The sequence below is a fragment of the Periplaneta americana genome, chromosome 2 (genome assembly GCF_040183065.1).
Source record: "Periplaneta americana isolate PAMFEO1 chromosome 2, P.americana_PAMFEO1_priV1, whole genome shotgun sequence".
In the NCBI taxonomy this organism is placed as follows: Eukaryota; Metazoa; Arthropoda; class Insecta; order Blattodea; family Blattidae; genus Periplaneta; species Periplaneta americana.
The window spans coordinates 200499207-200518607 of NC_091118.1; the positions used below are offsets into that span (position 1 = coordinate 200499207).

The window sequence follows — 19401 nt, forward strand, 5'->3', positions numbered from 1 at the left end:
AGAAGGGAGGAGAAAGGGAATTCCAAGAATTGTACAAAAGGAAACCTCTTGCCCGTCACATCTGGTGGCAGTTGGTAGACAAGGACCTCAGACAAGGACAGTAGAAATCACGCCAACTTAATCCTCATGCACTTTAAGCACAAGGAATTGGCAACCCTAACCCCATTATCTTCTGGCCTAGTTGCCTCATAAATGGTGTCTTGTTGGTATCACTTGTGAGATTCAGACCTTTCTTCGGACAGTTGACTAAATAATAACAATACATCATTTCTAGTAAATGGTTTTTGGTATATGTTTTTTTTTAAGTTTATACTAGATTTAATAAAATTAAATTAAATTACAATTAAACATGTTGGTTGTTAAGGTATTTATTCTCACGATACGTCAATATTAATATAATAATTACAACATAGTTAAATAATATGTTGCGTGATGTTTTCAATAATTAACAATAACCAAAACATCTTCAATATTCACAATTATTTTAAATTAGAACTATTCAAATTTTAAATCTGGTCTCAAATTCTTTTTTCAAGTCCTTCAGTACTTCATTATATTTGTTACTGGTCTTGATTCAAATTAGTTAACAATTAGATTAATGAAGTGGTAAATTGACTCCCACAATTTCACTTTCTCTATGAAAGCTTTTATTTCTTCATAGCTTATATTATTTGCGGTAATTAGGACATTCTTTCTCGGAGATGGAGATAACATCGTAGCGGTTGCAGATGTCTATTTAAACGTCGCGGTCAATGACGTCATCCGGAGATACACGAAGTACTCCCGCATCTTGTTCCACTCTTACATTAAAAAAGAGAGAGAGGAGGAAGTGCTCCGAGAAGGCCTTATTGAGACGTCTGCTCTACACAGATTGTCATCGTTAGACTTCGGATTTTAGGTTAAATGGCTATTTTTTTCTTAGGGGTAGACTAAAACTAGTTAAATATCATCACATTTTATATAAAATATAAACGTTTAAAAGCGGTTTAATGGTGCCTAAAACGCCTATTTTGTCCATTGGAACCTATTTTTAAGGTTTTAAAGCAGCGGTTACCAAAATTCGAACTGCAGTGATTACATGCGACAGACAGCCTATGAAGTAAGGAGACGGAGGAAAGGTACTTGGCATGAAAACTACAACCAGTGGTGGTTCCTGTACTAACATCTTGATCAATCCCGCGGATAAAAATCTCAAGCTTTGCTGTATCAGTAATATCACTGCTGTCATCAAGAGCCAGTGAATAATATACGAATTTTCTTGCTTCTTTTTTAACCTTCCTATTAAAAAAATAATGAGGAATTTTCTAAAATTTTCTCTCGAACTTGGTCGAGAAATTCGTAGTTTTTCAAAATTAAAAACTTCTTATGGACAAGTTATTTAAGCCATTTAATCATTACACTTTTGAGAAATTCTGTTGTATTAAAAGGCTTTAGAGCACGAGATATTTCAAACCCCATTAGGTAGCTGACTTCCTTACATTTATCTCATCTTTCTCTTCCTGGCTCTGATTTAAGACATGTCAATTCCTGGCGTTTAACAATTCATTGGCACATAATATTGAATCAGTTTCTCTACAATATTATTATTATTATTATTATTATTATTATTATTATTAAGTGAATAACTAGTAAATAGTTACCCTCATCTAAAGATTAAGAAGATTAAAATTGAGATAAAACCTAATAATTTTATCCTTCTAGGGAGAAGATCTAAAAATATCAATATTCATGCACGTACAGGAGAATTATAGAAACACATATTTAATTGTCAGTAATAATAATAATAATAATAATAATAATAACTTAATAATAATAATAATACATTATTCAGCGTGGCAATTAATGTTTTTATATACTCCTAATTGAACCGTTGAGCAAAGTAAACATATTACATTTTGTCCGACAGAAAAACAAAAAAGTTCTCCTTATTCTTTACGAAACCACCTCTTACTGCTTGTAGAGACAGAGTTTGTAGAGCGACATGATACCGCCACTGCTTGCCTTCAGTACGTGAATGAAACACACAGCAATATACAAGAAACTCCTCGTATCCGTTTGAATGTCTGTGATTACACGATGTAATGTGACGACACCCGCTTTGGTCACCGCTGTTTTAGAGCCTAAAATTGCCTATTTCTATTTGTTACATATATACAGTGCTTTTAAAATAGACCGACAAACCTTGAGATCGGATATATAACCTTCTTTCAAACAGTTTTTGTTAAGGAACCCATGGGCTGCAACACTTCCTTTCAGAGCAAGAGGGGCTTATGTCATTACATGGTTCGATCTTACATGAAGGGATTGAAGAAATCAAAAGAAGGATAGCAATGGCAAAGGAAACTTTTAATAGAAAAAGGAGCATCTTCTGCTGACCTCTGGAGAAAGAACGAAGGAAGAGACTAGTGAAGTGCTTTGTGTGTAGTGTAGTATTGTATGGGGAAGAAACATGGACATTACGACGAAGTGAAGAGAAGCGACTAGAAGCGTTTGAATGTGGATATGGAGAAGAATGGAGTGTGTGAAAGGGACAGACAGAATAAGAAACGAAGCTGTGTTGGAAAGAGTGGGTGAAGAAAGAATGATGCTGAAACTGATCAGGAAGAGAAAAAGGAATTGGTTGAGTCACTGGTTGAGAGGAGACTGCCTACTGAAGGATGCACTGGAAGGAATGGTGAACAGGAGAAGAGTTCGAGATAGAAGAAAATATCAGATTATAGACCAGTGATATCAAAGCAAGCGCATTTTTCTGACCTTGACGTCGTGCGCGGGCAGCAAGCGCTAAGTATGGAAAGAGGAAGGGTTGTGTATATGAATAAGCAACCTGTTGGGTTAAGAAAACAGTGGTGCACAAACTTCAAACGGAACGTGAAATTTTATGTCGTTATTTTTATATGGCTTCTTTCTGTTTAATATTATCTATATTGTCTATAAAAACAAAAGTACTAACACTGATTTCTTAATATTGCACTTGTGTTTTAAATCTTAATAAGATAATAGAGAGTTAAGAAGGAATAGGGTAAACTAGGGTCTGTTGGACAGTCGGGCATGTTGGACACTTTGAACTTTAACGTGTTACCTCGCCACTTGTGGGCACCGCATTCTGCTAGAAGTCAATGACGGAAGTAGCCACTTTGTCATTGACTTCTAGCAGAATGTGGTGCCCACAAGTGGCGAGGTAACACGTTAAAGTTCAAAGTGTCCAACATGCCCGACTGTCCAACGGATCCTAGTTTACCCTATTCATTTAAATTCCATAGTAGTATAATATTATACTGTATTAAGTGGATGAAAAACATCATTCATAAAGAAAGTGATATTCCAAAGGAAGAGATTGAGTATGACATAAGTTGGAATTTATATTGATGGTATCTTTAGCCTTACAAAAGTAATCAATAAACTAATCAAAACAATATTACAGTACAAAGCAAAGTTACCTAGGTACTGTATCAGTTTTAAGTGTAACTAATATTACATAACAAACTCTTATCGCATTTTGCTTTTAAGGTGATATTTGTGAGCAACTTCCTATCATCAGAATATTAAATTATTTTCTCGAAATCTGCTGAAGCTATAGAGCTAATATTTTTACAACACATGGGCACGTTTCTTTTGCTTATGATGTAACGGTAGTTGCTTTGTTAATTCATTTCCTTACAAACAACTTCCATGCGAATATTTTCAAAATTTTCAATATACTATCTTCAGGAATACGTATATACGGTATATTAGATTTACGAAAACATTCTGTAAGGCTACTAAATAAATATCTGAAAATTTCACTTTTCTATACGAAAAGTTGAGAAAATACTTCTTTTGAATAAAAAAATCAAACTTGTGAAAAATGAGCATTAAAATTAAAACGTACATTCTTATAAAGCACTGATACTTCTCAGGCAAATCTAAAAATTAACATGGGTACAGTTTTAATAAGTTCTCTTCCCTTTATCTATTGAATCAGTGCTGGCCATCCCTGAATATAGCTCGACCAAGCGGCATATACCACCTCTTTCGTCTGTCTCTTTCCTTTCCGCTGTAAAGCGCTCAGGCTCTCCTGGGTTCTGAAGCGCGCGCTGGCTTCTGTGGGCATCAATTGACATGCCTGTTATAGACCATATTACGATATATGGATCATATGAGAAAACAAAGAGGAAGGCAGAAAATTGGAAAGATTGTAGAATGCTGGGTTTGCAGTGAAAGACCTGTCCTTGGGCAGAACACTATGAATGAATGAATGAATGAATGAAGAATGAATACTTATGCAGAAACACTTGGAAGTTAAACTACCTCCAGGAATTAATTGGTAGACCCCTCTCAAATTCTGACGAAATTTCGGTTCAGAAGCAAGAACAATAACTAACATAAATTTTCGTCACATATAACCAAATACCTTACTATAATAATACCGGACAGCTAGCAGTTTTACGTGCGAACTACGATGGTGCTGCTACCTACCTGCCTGCCGGGATGGAGATACTCGCGAAACAAGCTGTAATCAACTGCAATGCATATTGTTGCTGGGCCAGTTAATTTGTTAATAGTTCTATGAATTAGTACTAGTGTTAAAATGTCAGGGTGTAAATGTGCTGTTTATAATTGTGACAATTGCAGCATTACAAATTGCTCCAAATCGTACTTTCGATTTCCGACAGTTCATAAAACGTAAGTCAATAACATTTTTTAGTAGGCCTAATCCTTTGTCTTTGTGTTGATAGAAAAATACAAATTAGTTTTTTTATTTAGACCTAAGAAATAAATAGAAGTTAAAATGTATTGGATTTTAAGATTTTATCAAATTAAGTTTTATTGTTGTCCACATGCCTTTACTAATTATTACAAGCATCAGATTACTATCAATTTTATCTTTGCAATTGTCAGCAATGGGTATATAAAGCGTTACTGTAAATTCATTCCTAATATCAGATTGATTTTGTCTCGGTAAACCAAATAAAACATATGTAACAATTAATTACGGAAAGTAATATGAAGTATACAATATTTCTCGTAATATGCAGCTTTGATATAAGATAATAATTTTACATTAAATATTATTCAACATTTCTTAAGTGTTTCATATATAATTCCACATTAGTAACTCACGTTTTAAACAATAGTCCGAATCTCGCTATGTTAATACTTGTATATGTGGACGTAATTCCATCCCTCTGCGCTAGATGTCAGGTCCGCGATATTTCGCACTCACGCCAATGCTGCTAGTATACAGCTGTCCAGTATTATTATAGTAAGGTAAAAAGGTAAAAGGTATCCCCGTAACATGCCATGAAGGCACTTGGGGGGGCATGGAGGTAGAGCCCCATGCTTTCCATGACCTCGGCACTAGAATGAGGTGGTGTGGTTTTTTTTTTTTTTTTTTTTTTTTTCAAATTTCTACATCCGGCCAGAGGCCATTTTCCGAAATATTTCTGTTTTTCAGGTTTTCAGTTTTCTGTTTCTGTTTACTAACTAACATTAACACAACACCCATGCCCGAGGCGGGACTCGAACCCACAACCCTTCGGACCAGGCCGTAGAGTCATTGCGTGCCTCTACGGCTTGCGCCACCCGGGTAGGCATGGTTGGCACCACGCTCTGACCGCCTTTTACCCCCGGGAAAGACCCGGTACTCAATTTTATAAGAGTGAACCTCGGGGCCGTTCTGAAAGTTTTTCAACGAGAAAAAATCCTGTCACCACCTGGGATCGAACCCCGGACCTTCCAAGGTATTTGATATAACTTTCCTCTGTTAGCGGTATAGGCCTATGTAAACGGAATCATACTTTGTATCCATGGTGACGCGACTTTACATCCGCTCTGTTATAATACAGTTCTACTCGGAGATGAAGCCAAGTTACGTTACTTCATTATTACATTTCAGGTTGTGTGTGGCCTGGCACGGCTTGCAGTTTGTACATATTTAAGTGGGAAGAACTCGTTCCTTTCAATTGCTTTTTGCGTTTTTACCTGCGATGATAGTGCGGTTAGGAAGTTGCTAATAAAGCCATCAGTCTCTCAATCAGCAAAGGTTGCTTCCAAGCCCCGCTTGAAATCACAGGCATAATGATAATGTTTTAACATTACCTACAAATGAGATTCTTTTTTGTGTTCATCTGCACTTGTGTTTAAAACTGAAGCAAAAAATAATGGAAATCGCTACTCGGAATAAAATGGAGAGGGAATCTAGAATCGAAGGTAGATCCTTAAATAAAGAGAACAGTTGGAGGTGCAAAAAATTGAGAGCGGGTTTGAGGAAATCAGAAATATTTCCTGAAATGTCTACTCCAGAATTAAAATTAACGTACAATATGTACTCTTCTTAACACTGTACTGTAGTGTATTTTATTTGATATTCATATATATATATATATATACATAGTCTATATATATGATACAAAAACCTTTTTCCCCAATCCATACATGAATTCATTCATTCATTCGTTCGTTCATTCATTCATTCGTTCCTTCGTCCACCAGTCCACCCGTACATCCATTCATTCATTCGTTCCTTCGTCCACCAGCCAGCCATTCATTCATACATTCATTCGTTCATTCCTTCATTCGTTCCTTCGTCCACCAGTCCAACCGTACATCCATTCATTCATTCGTTCCTTTGTTCACCAGCCATTCATTCATTAATTCATTCATTCATACATTCATTCATTCATTCATTCATTCATTCACTCATTCATTCGTTCCTTCGTCCACCAGTCCATCCGTACATCCATTCGTTCCTTCGTCCACCAGCCATTCATTCATTCATTCACTCATTCATTCGTTCCTTCGTCCACCCGTACATCCACTCGTTCCTTCGTCCACCAGCCATTCATTCATTCATTCATTCATTCATTCACTCATTCACTCATTCATTCGTTCCTTCATCCACCAGCCCATCCGTACATCCATTCGTTCCTTCGTCCACCAGCCATTCATTCATTCATTCATTCATTCATTCATTCATTCATTCACTCATTCATCCGTTCCTTCGTCCACCAGTCCATCCGTACATCCATTCGTTCCTTCGTCCACCAGCCATTCATTCATTCATTCACTCATTCATTCGTTCCTTCGTCCACCAGCCCATCCGTACATCCATTCGTTCCTTCGTCCACCAGCCATTAATTAATTAATTAATTAATTCATTCATTCATTCGTTCCTTCGTCCACCAGCAATTCATTCATTCGTTCCTTCGTCCACCAGCCATTCATTCATTCACTCATTCATTCATTCATTCACTCATTCATTCGTTCCTTCGTCCACCAGCCATTCATTCATTCGTTCCTTCGTCCACCAGTCCATCCGTACATTCATTCGTTCCTTCGTCCACCAGCCATTCATTCATTCACTCATTCATTCGTTCCTTCATCCACCAGCCATTCATTCATTCGTTCCTTCCTTCGTCCACCAGCCATTCATTCATTCGTTCCTTCGTCCACCAGCCATTCATTCATTCGTTCCTTCGTCCACCAGCCATTCATTCATTCACTCATTCATTCGTTCCTTCGTCCACCAGCCATTCATTCATTCACTCATTCATTCGTTCCTTCGTCCACCAGCCATTCATTCATTCTTTCCTTCGTCCACCAGCCATTCATTCATTCACTCATTCATTCGTTCCTTCGTCCACCAGCCATTCATTCATTCATTCACTCATTCATTCGTTCCTTCGTCCACCAGCCATTCATTCATTCGTTCCTTCGTCCACCAGCCATTCATTCATTCGTTCCTTCGTCCACCAGTCCATCCGTACATTCATTCGTTCCTTCGTCCACCAGCCATTCATTCATTCGTCCACCAGTCCATCCATCCATTCATTCATTCATTCATTCTTCATTCATTCATTCAATCATTCATTCATTCAGAATTGTGTGAAAAATCTCAATTGAAGAGTCCACTGCAAGAATGATGGGTGTCACATTCTTGTCGAAAATGAACCAAGACTGTCAATGCATAGCTTAAGACATAGAGAATGTACATAGAGAGTTATATGGCATTAACACTGATAGTCATTGTCCAGTAATGATCGTAAAATCACAGTTAAATTTTGAGCGCTAAGCATTTCAAACTTTCAATTGCTTCTCCTGCAAAATGTATTTCAAATGACATCCATCATTCTTGCAGTGGACTCTTCAATTGCAATTGCCCACACCTAACACCTTCCATACAAGTTAAATATTTAGGAATTATTATAGATCAACATTTACGTTGGGATAAACAAATTGATTTCATGTGTACAAGTATAAGAAAGACAATTTATAAATTCATAATACTTCGAAATTTTATCACTAAGGAGACATTGAGAATAATATTTGTAGCTTTGGTACAATCATTAATACAATATGGTATAATAAATTGGGATGGAGTAGCATCATCAGTACATAATCCATTAATTTTATTACACAGAAAATTAATAAAAATTTGTCTGACCAAAGATATGGATTACTCAACAAATTTAATTTATTTAGATTTTAAAGTATTAATTATTGAAGAAATTTATAAATATAGTTTACTAACTTACTACCACAGAAATCAAATCAAAAGACGGTAGAAGAAGGTATCAGATGATAGACGACATTAATATATATATATATATATATATATATATATATATATATGAGGAAACAAAGAGGAAGGCAGAAAATAGAAAAGACTGGAGAAAGCTGGGTTTGCAGTGAAATACCTGTCCTTGGACAGAACACTAAATGAATGAATGAAATGTTAGTTTTCGTTCTGAAAAGGAATTTTACAATGTTATATTTGTTCGCATCAAATTTCTGCATATTTAAATGACAAAACTAAAATTCTTTCTATCATTTATTATCATAATACACTGCTTCCTTGTTGACTGAGTACATTGGGAATTAAGTGAGTGGCTTTCCCAAAACACGCTATGAAATGTTTCATATAAAACAATTTTTATCTAGGAAAGGAAGAAAAAACGAGGAAAATTGTATTAAACTTTTTTGTTTGAAATAACTCAAAGACTAACCCCTAGAAATTAATTACCGTACATTACTTACAGTTCAACCAGCATATTGATGTTGCAGTCTTTTACATAAATTCTGTGGTGTTCGGGTAAAAAGGATATGTCATTTTTTTTGTGCAGGTGGAATCTTGTTCTCCAGATGAACACACAAGTTAAATTATAGAAGTGGGTGTGCAAAAATCAAAGAATACTAGCAGTTGATGTGTTTTATTTGTGTAGAAAATTATTTGTAATAAGGGTTCCAAGTTTAATTTTCATTTATCTCCGAACTCATTGTTTTTACTTATCTCCCTTTACCCAAACACCACAGAATTCTGCATGAAAACAACTACGGAGTTCATCAAAGGACAAGAGCGTCAACCTCTTCTATCTCTTGCGTTCCTTGCTTCTCTTTCTCGGATTTACATGTCCCACTGTTGCCAACATATCGCTTTACAATCTCGCTAACTTTTCAACAAAAAGTAGGTAAATCTCTCCAAAGTTTGTTTAAAAAAATCCCCAGAAATGTCGCTAAAAATTAATAAATATCACTAAATAAAATAAGAAAAACATTCATATGTGAATAAAAATTATCATTTCCTCGCCGTCACCCTCTTCTGCGGAGTCTGGTTGTGTTGTTGACGGCTGTTACGTAGAGGTGGAAGCTGTGGGAACAGCTGATTGTGAATACACTGCACTTGATCCAATCATTGACACTACACTTTCTGGCAAATTGTAAGTGTGGAAATTTTCACCCAAGCATTTGACCACAATTTTTTGTGTGAAATCTAACACTTTTTAAATCTTATATATTAAACTATATTAAAACCAGCAAAAACTACAGTCCCCTACTATTTCCAGTGTTTATAAATGATCTTGCTCCCCCTAATAAAATATGTACGTCATCCCATATTATTTGCAGATGACACAAGTATAGTAATTACAGCCAATAACTCCAACACATTCCAATCTTCAACAGAGGAAATTCTCTTCAAAATATGTGACTGGTTCTCAGTCAATAAATTAGTATTAAATTGTAATAAAACTGACATAATTCAATTTAAATCCTGTCCAAATTCAACCTCCCAAATTTCTAGCGCAATAATTAATAATAGATCCCTATTAGAAACAAGAACAACCAAATTTCTTGGCTTAAAAATCGATAATGTGTTAAATTGGAAAAATCATGTTAAAGAAATTACCCCCAAACTAAATTCAGCTTGTTTTGCTATTAGATCTATGCAAAAGATAGTAAATATCAATACCTTAAAAACAATATACTTTGCATACTTCCACTCGGTAATGAGTTTTGGAATAATATTCTGAGGAAATTCCACGGATAGTAACAGTATATTTCTATTACAAAAAAAGAGTAATTAGAATAATAATAGGTGCCAAATCTAGGGAATCTTGTAGGACTATTTTAAAAAAACTACAAAAAAATGCCCATGGGTTGTCAGTATATCTTTTCATTAATAATCTTCCTCGTATGTAATCGTGAAAACTTTGTAACTAATTCAACAGTTCATAGCATAAATACACGTCAAAAAATGACTTTCATACTCCATCGGCAAGTCTATCGTGCTATCAAAAAGGAGTGCGTTATATGGCAGTAAACATTTTTAATAGCCTCCCTATCGATATAAAAAATGAAACTCAAAACATAAAATTATTTAGGGCCAAATTAAAGAACTACCTAATTTCTCATGCCTTCTATTCTGTAGGTGAATACATGACATTCAATAACACTTCATGAAATTGATACTAAAACTATGTGTTGTACTAGTAGACAATATTGTAAATCTCCTCTGTATATATTTCCACTATAAATTAAGATTTTATAATAGTATTAAGTTTTTTGACTTGTTCCATATTCTAGCTGTAAGCATGTATGAATACCATGGAATGTTAATAAATACAATACAATACAATACAATACTATCGGCACAGAATTCCAAAACTCAATTGCCTCGGGTCGGTTCGGGGGAAGAACCAAGAAATAGTTGGAGCTCGCTACTCGTCACGTGCCAATCAAAGTTGCCGCCGTTTATCGGTGTTGGAGCAGTAGCATTGAGAGAGAGACTTAACCCGTGAGAATCATTGAATCAGCATCTTTCACCCTGATCACGAATATATGAGATCAGGGCTTTCACGTATGAATTATTAGACGCCTCTTCTAAAACTAAGAAGTGCATGATTTCAGTTGAATGTTTTAACTTAAAAGAAAGGGAAAAATGGAATACAAAAATCAGAAGAAAAGTTGCTAATTGTATTTTACAAAATTTGTTGCCGAGACTGATTCAAAAATCCCTAGATTTAGCGACTTATCGCTAAATATGGCAACACTGATATGTCCACTTGCTCTGAAATATATGTGGAAATATCATAAAGGCACTTAAAAGAAACAGGGGATAAATAACATTACTGTCTTATATTAATGGTGCACTGTTTGATACACAGGCTGGTGTAACACCAGGTCGGCAAGCCTTTCATTAGCACAAAGATGGAGAGCGTGTTGGCAGCATCCAGGCTCCAGGTTGTTGCTTTTGATGTTTCGCTTGAAGCTGCAAAAATGGGAGGAGGGACTCACGGTCAATCGTCTGCAGTAGATTTCATCTCAATTTCTTGTTTAAAGCCTAAGTAAAGTGAATTTTTGAATTATGGCAACAACTGTGCATTCCATTCCGGAGAACACCTTTCCACGTGGACCGAATTTCTCTCAACGCTCGCCACATGGCACGGCCCTGGCTCAGTCGACCGGTGACTTCCCAGGAAGGGACCGTGCTTCTATTCCCTACAGGCACTGACTTGACAACGACAATATGGCAAGGAACGGGAGTTGGGAGAAAAATATTATAGATGCGTTATGTTATAATTTTTTTTTATTTAACAACGCTCGCAACAGGAGACGTTATATCAGCGTCGCCGGTGTGCCGGAATTTTGTCCCGCAGGAGTTCTTTTACACGCCAGTAAATCTACTGAAATGACCCTGTCACATTTAAGCACACTTAAATGCCATCGACCTGGCTCGGGATCGAATCCGCAACCTCGGACATAAAAGGCCAGTTACAGTTGCGTACGATCTTGTGTCTGTATATAAGATGAACCGTAAGTAATGTCAATAATTTCAGGAGTTATTCTTTGAAATATTTCAAACAAAAGAAGCTTAAAACAATTTTGCTCGTTTTTGCTTCCTTTTCGAAATAAAAATAAAATCGTTTTATATGAAGCATTTCATAGTGTGTTTTGGAACAGCCATTGATTTAATTCTCAATATGCTCAGCACCTAACCTAACCTAACCTAACCTAACCTAACCTAACTTACCTTTCTTCCCACCACAATCTGAAGACACGCTCTCGCCATGAAACAATACTAACAATACCATCCCATCGCACCTCCTCATACTCATCCTCTTTCACAATAGCCCTGCCAAGACTCTGGAATTCGTTACCTGCTAGCATCAGGGACTGTCGAAATAAAATTCAATTCAAACGCAAACTTACTAGGCACTTGGTCAGTAATTGAGACTCGTTCAGACATGGTTTCTTGTAAATAGTTCTTTTAATCTACCACAAAATATCTCAATATCCGGTAATTTCATCACTATAGAATTTTGTTATTGTAGGTTTAATTTGTAATTTAGTAAATACAAAAATATTCTTTGTTCTTAACTTCTATGATAAAATGTCTAGCTTTCATTAATCAGGTATTCTTGTCGTACTTTAATTTTTATTGTAATTGTAATTGTAAATTTAATATTAATTGTAATCTTATTGTTCATGTTATAGTTGTAATCCCCTGGTAGAGGGGCAGAGAAGGCCTGACGGCCTTATCTCTACCAGGTTAAATAAATAAATCTAATCTAATCTAATCTAATCTAATCTAATCAATTTAAGAGAGCAGTGTATTATGATAATAAATGAGTCGTTCAGAGCAGAAGTGGTGTAAGTCAAAAATGGGTAATGAGGGTTAAACTAAACATTCTGTAAAATACAGCGCAAAGTAGCAATTAATATGTCCTTCTTGCTATACACTGACTACTAATAGTTTAAATAAACTGAAACTTTGGTCTGTGCAGGTAAGTAGTACACATCGGCTGTGATTCCGCGCATGAAGATCTAGAGGACAAAAATGTTATGCATTCGCTCTGGTTGAAAGATGAGAAGCTCGTCTCGGAATCCAAGCCGCCCTATCTCATTCCGATATCCCTCGTATCTCTTTCAACATGCGTTGATTGCTGATACGTTATGAAATGCTATCTTCCCGCATATCCGGAGACACTGGAACACGTGTTACCCCCCACCAGCACTGAGATTGCGCCGATTAACACAATATGTGCTACATAACAGCGTGTTCTACATGCTATCACTTCCGGACTATCTTCAATGCGGGCTGCAGGCCATGAATGGGGCAGGTGTCAAAGTGTTACTGCACGTGCTGATTTAATACGGTTAGTTCTTGTAGTCCAGGAAGGAATACGTGCAGACCGTACACATTAAAATGTCCTCTTAACGACACATGTCAATAGATATAGGCCCGGTTTCTTCAACCTTTGTTAAATTATAACAGTGTGTTATTCAGTGGCGTAGCGTCAATGTAAGCTAAAAAGCTTAGCTTCCCCAGTTAATAATAATTTCACAATAAACCTCCAGTTTATGGAGAAAATTATTTATTAATTTTAATATAATTTATATTTACGCGTTAAATATTGTGATGCGGCAGCTCAGGATTATTTGTGATGCAGCAGCAAACAAGAAGCCTGCACACACCAGCTTCCAAGCAGACCGGTTTCTTCTGTGTAATTCACCCCGCAGATTTTCCATCCCTTTTAAACTACCCTAGTCGCAAGGCTCGAAAAGAAGCTAGCTTTCACATTTAAAATAAGTAGTTTCCGAGTTATCCCTTTTCGTCAGTTGAGTTCAGTTGAAGTGTTAGTGTGCATTGTGGCTGATATAATAAATAATGAGCGAAATAACAGTTCCTGACACCAATTTACTTGAATTTTTTTAGGACAATTGTATTATCAAGACTGACTTACGAACAGAAGTGTGATTTAAAAAACAAATGACCGTCTTCCTTGCTGTCAATGAAGGACACAACCAAAAGACAGACGCATACTTACGTAATGATACTAATATTGTGATTTCTCTAAGTATGACAGGGAGTGAGCTAATGTTATACGTATACGTGTCTATTTGTTAGAGATATGTGTAAACCGTGAAATCGTATTTTATTACGTATCATTTGAGGTCATGCCTTATTGGTGTTACTTACGAGGTTCCAACCAATCTTCGACTGCTGACTTGAAATTGACTACTATTTATTTTAAGACTGTATTTTTGTAATACATTTTCTCATATTGTATGAAAGACAACTTGAGTTAGCTTCCCCTGCTCAAAATTTCATGCTACGCCACTGGTGTTATTTTATTTTAACTGTAAATTTAACACTTGAAGCATTTCTTCAACTACTGTTAGTACTAACAGGCTGTTAAAACCTACGTTATTTTAACTGCCCAATTTCATGCAATTAAATCATTTAACTCCAATATGGCTGGTGCGATAGATGTTGAACTTCTATATTTTGATTATTTAGAAAATGATATCCATGAATACATAAACAGAGGGGATTATTTATGTGATTTGTCAGAACATGTCCATACAAAGATATAGGCTACTTTCTGCCACGCCTCACTTTTCGCTTTCAACGTAGATCCGTTTGTTTGTTTATTCTCATTAATTGGTTTATACTGCGAAATAATTTCCAGCAGAAGGCTTCTCTCGAACAAAGAGAAATCAGTCCCACGATTTCTTTTTGTTCCAGTGTTTTCCATTTCACAACAGCAATATCAATACGCCGCTCCACGCTATTGTGATACAGACGACTTAAAGAAGCAGAAATCATACCTGAGAGAATAGAGAGACTTCTATCCTCTCTGAATCAAACGACGGAAACAAGCGAGAATCGAAATTGTCACGAGTTCAGAAAACAGAATTGAGCCTATACTTGGTTATAGGTTATGATTAAACTCTAGAATCTCTGGTCCTAACAGAGAGTTAACAAATAGAATGCTAAAATGTGAAATGTAAAGTTGAAGAAACGCAATATTTTTAACAGCAATTCATACTTTTAACTTATAGTTAATTAACGCTATGTTATGTGCATTTTAACAAAGATTGAAGAAACCGGGCCTAAAAGTTGAGTTATAACTGCGTCTGAAAGTCACATGTTTTCACATGTTCTTTGCAGTTTCTGTGATCTAATTATTTTGAGTACGCTGTCTGTATCAAAACATCAGAGGAATGGAACTTACTAAGGATGAAACCCTTCAAATGCAATTCCTCCACACAAGAGAATTTTTCACAACATTAGGCAAAACCCTAGTACTTTCAACAATAGAGGTTGACCTTGGTCGAACCCTTCTTTGAAAGTCTGAGAAGCGGTAAATTCTGGAAGCAAGGTACCCACAGAAATGTATCTGCTAACTCACATTTTAAGACGCAAAAATAAGTTTGAACTATGCTATACAATTTTTGTTTACTAGCACTTGAACCTTATGATTATGTCTCGTGACGAGAATATTGTACGAAATGGAAATATAAAAATTGGAAATTTATCTTTTGAAGAGGTGGAGAAGTTCAAATATCTTGGAGCAACAGTAACAAATATAAATGATACTCGGGAGGAAATTAAACACAACAAAATATGGGAAATGCCTGTTATTATTCGGTTGAGAAGCTTTTATCATCCAGTCTGCTGTCAAAAAATCTGAAAATTAGAATTTATAAAACAGTTATATTACCGGTTGTTCTTTATGCTTGTGAAACTTGGACTCTCACTTTGAGAGAGGAACATAGGTTAAGGGTGTTTGAGAATAAGGTGCTTAGGAAAATATTTGGGGCTAAGAGGGATGAAGTTACAGGAGAATAGAGAAAGTTACACAACACAGAACTGTACGCATTGTATTCTTCACCTGACATAATTAGGAACATTAAATCCAGACGTTTGAGATGGGCAGGGCATGTAGCACGTATAGGCGAATCCAGAAATACATATAGAGTGTTAGTTGGGAGGCCGGAGGGAAAAAGACCTCTGGAGAGGCCGAGACGTAGAGGGAAGATAATATTAAAATGGATTTGAGGGAGGTGGGATATGGTGGTAGAGACTGGATTAATCTTGCTCAGGATAGGGACCTATGGCGGGCTTATGTGAGGGCGGCAGTGAACTTCAGGGTTCCTTAAAAGCCAGTAAGTAAGCAAATAAGTAACAAATGGAAATTTGTGATCAAAATGTGGCCAATTAAGACAGGCGATCATTTTACAGAGACGGTCAACTTGTCAGGTTTTATTGTATTTGGTATAGCCCACAGGTCTAATGGATGAGAAATGAAGGATCACGAACTGCTGTGTGCTCCAGCAGCTGACATGAAGGCTCCTCAAATGCAGATTTTACACTAATTTTGGAACTTGTTTTCGTGTCTCACAGTTCTTATTGGAAGCTAATGATTCCGTATTTAGTCTTTCCTTTACAGTTCTACCAGAAATACGAATTTACAAGACGGGTTTAGAAAAATAATGATTTGAGACTGATCCCTCGCTAAACTTTAAACAATTTCATTCCCTCAACTACCAAAAATGATACACATGTTTCATTGCTCCTCGCATACCAGCATTTCCTTCTAAATCACTCTGCAGAGTACCAAACCCCAACTCACCGTGAATAGAGGCGGCAGGACTAGAATGCTGCTGGAGAGATGAGTACAGGTGCTCCATGTAAGGGTTGAGCCTGTACGCGGGGTGGAAGTCGGGGCCCGGGGGATGATGTGGGGGTGGTGGTGGTACTGCCACGCCACCCCCTGCAGCCCCGGCGGCCCCCGCGGCCCCAGCTGCCCCCGGGGGCAACACCGCCCCTGCAGCTGCCGCCGCGGCGCGCCGGGACGCCGCCAGGAATTGGAGCTCCGAGAGATTCGAACCTGAGCCACTGCTGGGCAACCTGCAACACCAAGAAATCACGTTCGTTAGCTGATGGACTGTTCCAAGCAAGGTTACAGTACAGGAAGTTAAATTCCAAGATATCATCATCATCATCATTGTCTTCGTCATCACTATTAGGGAATCTCTGGACGTCTGAACAGGTAGACTTCATTCAAACTCCAATCAAATTTACGACTGACAAGCAAACGTTCTGATGGAGGCAGATAAAAAAGTTAAATTTATTTCTTCCACCCACCATGTCAAACGTCAAAAGAAATGCTCATACAAATTTTGGCCACTCGAACGCAATTACGAGGCCGTCAAGAAAGTGATTTTCCCTGGGGCCGTTTATAGAAAAAACACAATTGCATAGAAATATTTATTGAAACAGATACAGCAATTGTTGCGCTATTTGCCAACATATCCCCCACTGGAATTGAGACATTTGCCATACCATGGGATCAATTTTTGTGTCGTAGAAGTCAGCCGCCTCAGATCGGAACCAGCGTTTGACTGCGTCTGCACCTCTCTCTGTCGATCCCATGATATGAGAAATGTCTATTTATTGATGGAAAATATTTTGAAAAATAGCTCAACAATTGCTGTGTCTCTTTCAATAAATTTGTCCAATGAAATTGTGTGTGTGTGTTTTTTTGTGTTAGCTGCCCTTAGCAAACTTATTTTTTACGGCCCTCGTAATTGCGGTCGAGTGGCCAAAATTTGTATAAGCACTTCTTTTGACATAATTAACATGGTGGAAGAAAAAATTAATCTTTTTTATCTGACCCCATCAGAACGTTTGCTTGTGAGTGGGATAAAGGTGCAATGTATTAAGTAGACGACTATGCGAAAATAGTAATATGCGTTACAAGAGCGGTATGTTGATGTTTTCATGTTCGAGGAAAAGTTTGAAAAAGCGAAACGTAGTTGAGCTTTTTTAATTTCCGAGAACATGAAAAGAAACATACCGCTCGTGTATCGTACATTATTTTGTGCGAAGATCGTTTATTACATACCTGAAAGAGGAATTTCTAATTAGTTGCAATGGAATCTCCATCTTGGTTTCTGTTCAATGACGGCAACTTTTAAAAACAAAAAGATCTATCTTCATTCAACATTGTTGCTATAAAATGTTTTCTGTGTTTACTATATTCCAGCAGGCCGTGATATACGTCTGTCTTTTTTTTCCCCCAGTCTATAAATGCGAACTTAAAACAAACGGTAAGGTTACGTAATGATTTATTTTTCATTTTAATATTTTAACAATATTATTTATATAACATATTGCAGTAATAACATCGGCATCTGGAATCTTGTTGATTTTTCACGGCTTCCTTAATGTTACTTGCATTACAAACGCAGTAACTTTTGTGGTGTTGTAGAGTTGACTTAATTTTTGCAAATATTTAAAAACAAAAATTAACAGTGCAATTTAGGTGAAATTGCAGTGGTAAGTTTCCAATTTATAATTATTACTATGTTAAACGTCTCTAAAAATAATATGTTAAAAGCCTAAAGCAGTAAAATGAATGTCGCGCTTAAGCGGTAAGAAGAGGGAAATTGTTATGTGTGTTACGTTGGGAATACTGAATGAGGTATTTCACACTTACCGCGTATTGGTTTTGTGCGGAAAGCAAGCAAATACGCACGATCTCGCACAAACATTTTTTCTGTTATCGGGGATGCTCAAAACATGTAAACATGTATGTAATATCTCGAAATAGATAGTTTTCCCCCCATCATAATACTTTTATAGATACCTTGAAAACATAAAGTAAACAAGTATCACTATTTGACGAATCGTCTTACGGTAAACATTTTACAGCATACGATAAAGGCTGGAGTATTTTTAGTACCATTGTTGTTCTTAGTGGTACTTAGAAGTATTCTTTGTCACAGTAAGGAAAATGTCGAATAAAACTGATATAAAGCAACTAAGTGCTTTACGACTCATAAATCCGTCTGAATCATTATTACTATCTGTCGTATTTTATCGAAATAAATGTCGCATTCATAATTTCCCATTCCTGGAATTGGCCTAAGCATCAACGTCCATTTCTAATTGACATTCACGGCAGATCCAGACCCCTGCGGCATCCGCAACCGTTAAACACATTTATAATTGGCAGCTACAAATCAGGAGAATGCAGAATGTATTAAATATGAGGGCTGTAACATACGAAAACCCTGAGTATCTGTCAACAAGGACGTCAGGAATTAATTAAATAAATCAATCAAGAATGACGCTGTATCATTCTTCATCTGTTACTGACGGGATATCAGTTGTAGGGGTTGCGTGGCGCTCTCCTGTAGATAAAAGATTATCTGACAGGATAATTTACGTCTTTTATTTTCTGAGAAGTTCTTAGCTGCTGTGCGTTGTGCTTGGATCACCACCATTTATATAAAGTTGACACCATTTCTATTTATATTCGACGCGTAAGCCATGTTGTCCAACGTAAAGTG

At 36.7% G+C, this 19401-nt stretch overlaps 1 protein-coding gene across 1 annotated transcript in view; it reads right to left on the bottom strand.

Annotated features, from left to right (window-relative positions):
- ci (cubitus interruptus) overlaps positions 1 to 19401 on the bottom strand; it is a 631597-nt gene that overhangs the window by 89234 nt on the left and 522962 nt on the right. Inside the window, exon 3 of the mRNA XM_069819377.1 lies at positions 16677 to 16954. Within this exon, the coding sequence (XP_069675478.1) occupies positions 16677 to 16954 (278 nt within the window). The remainder of the gene's footprint in view (positions 1 to 16676; positions 16955 to 19401) is intronic.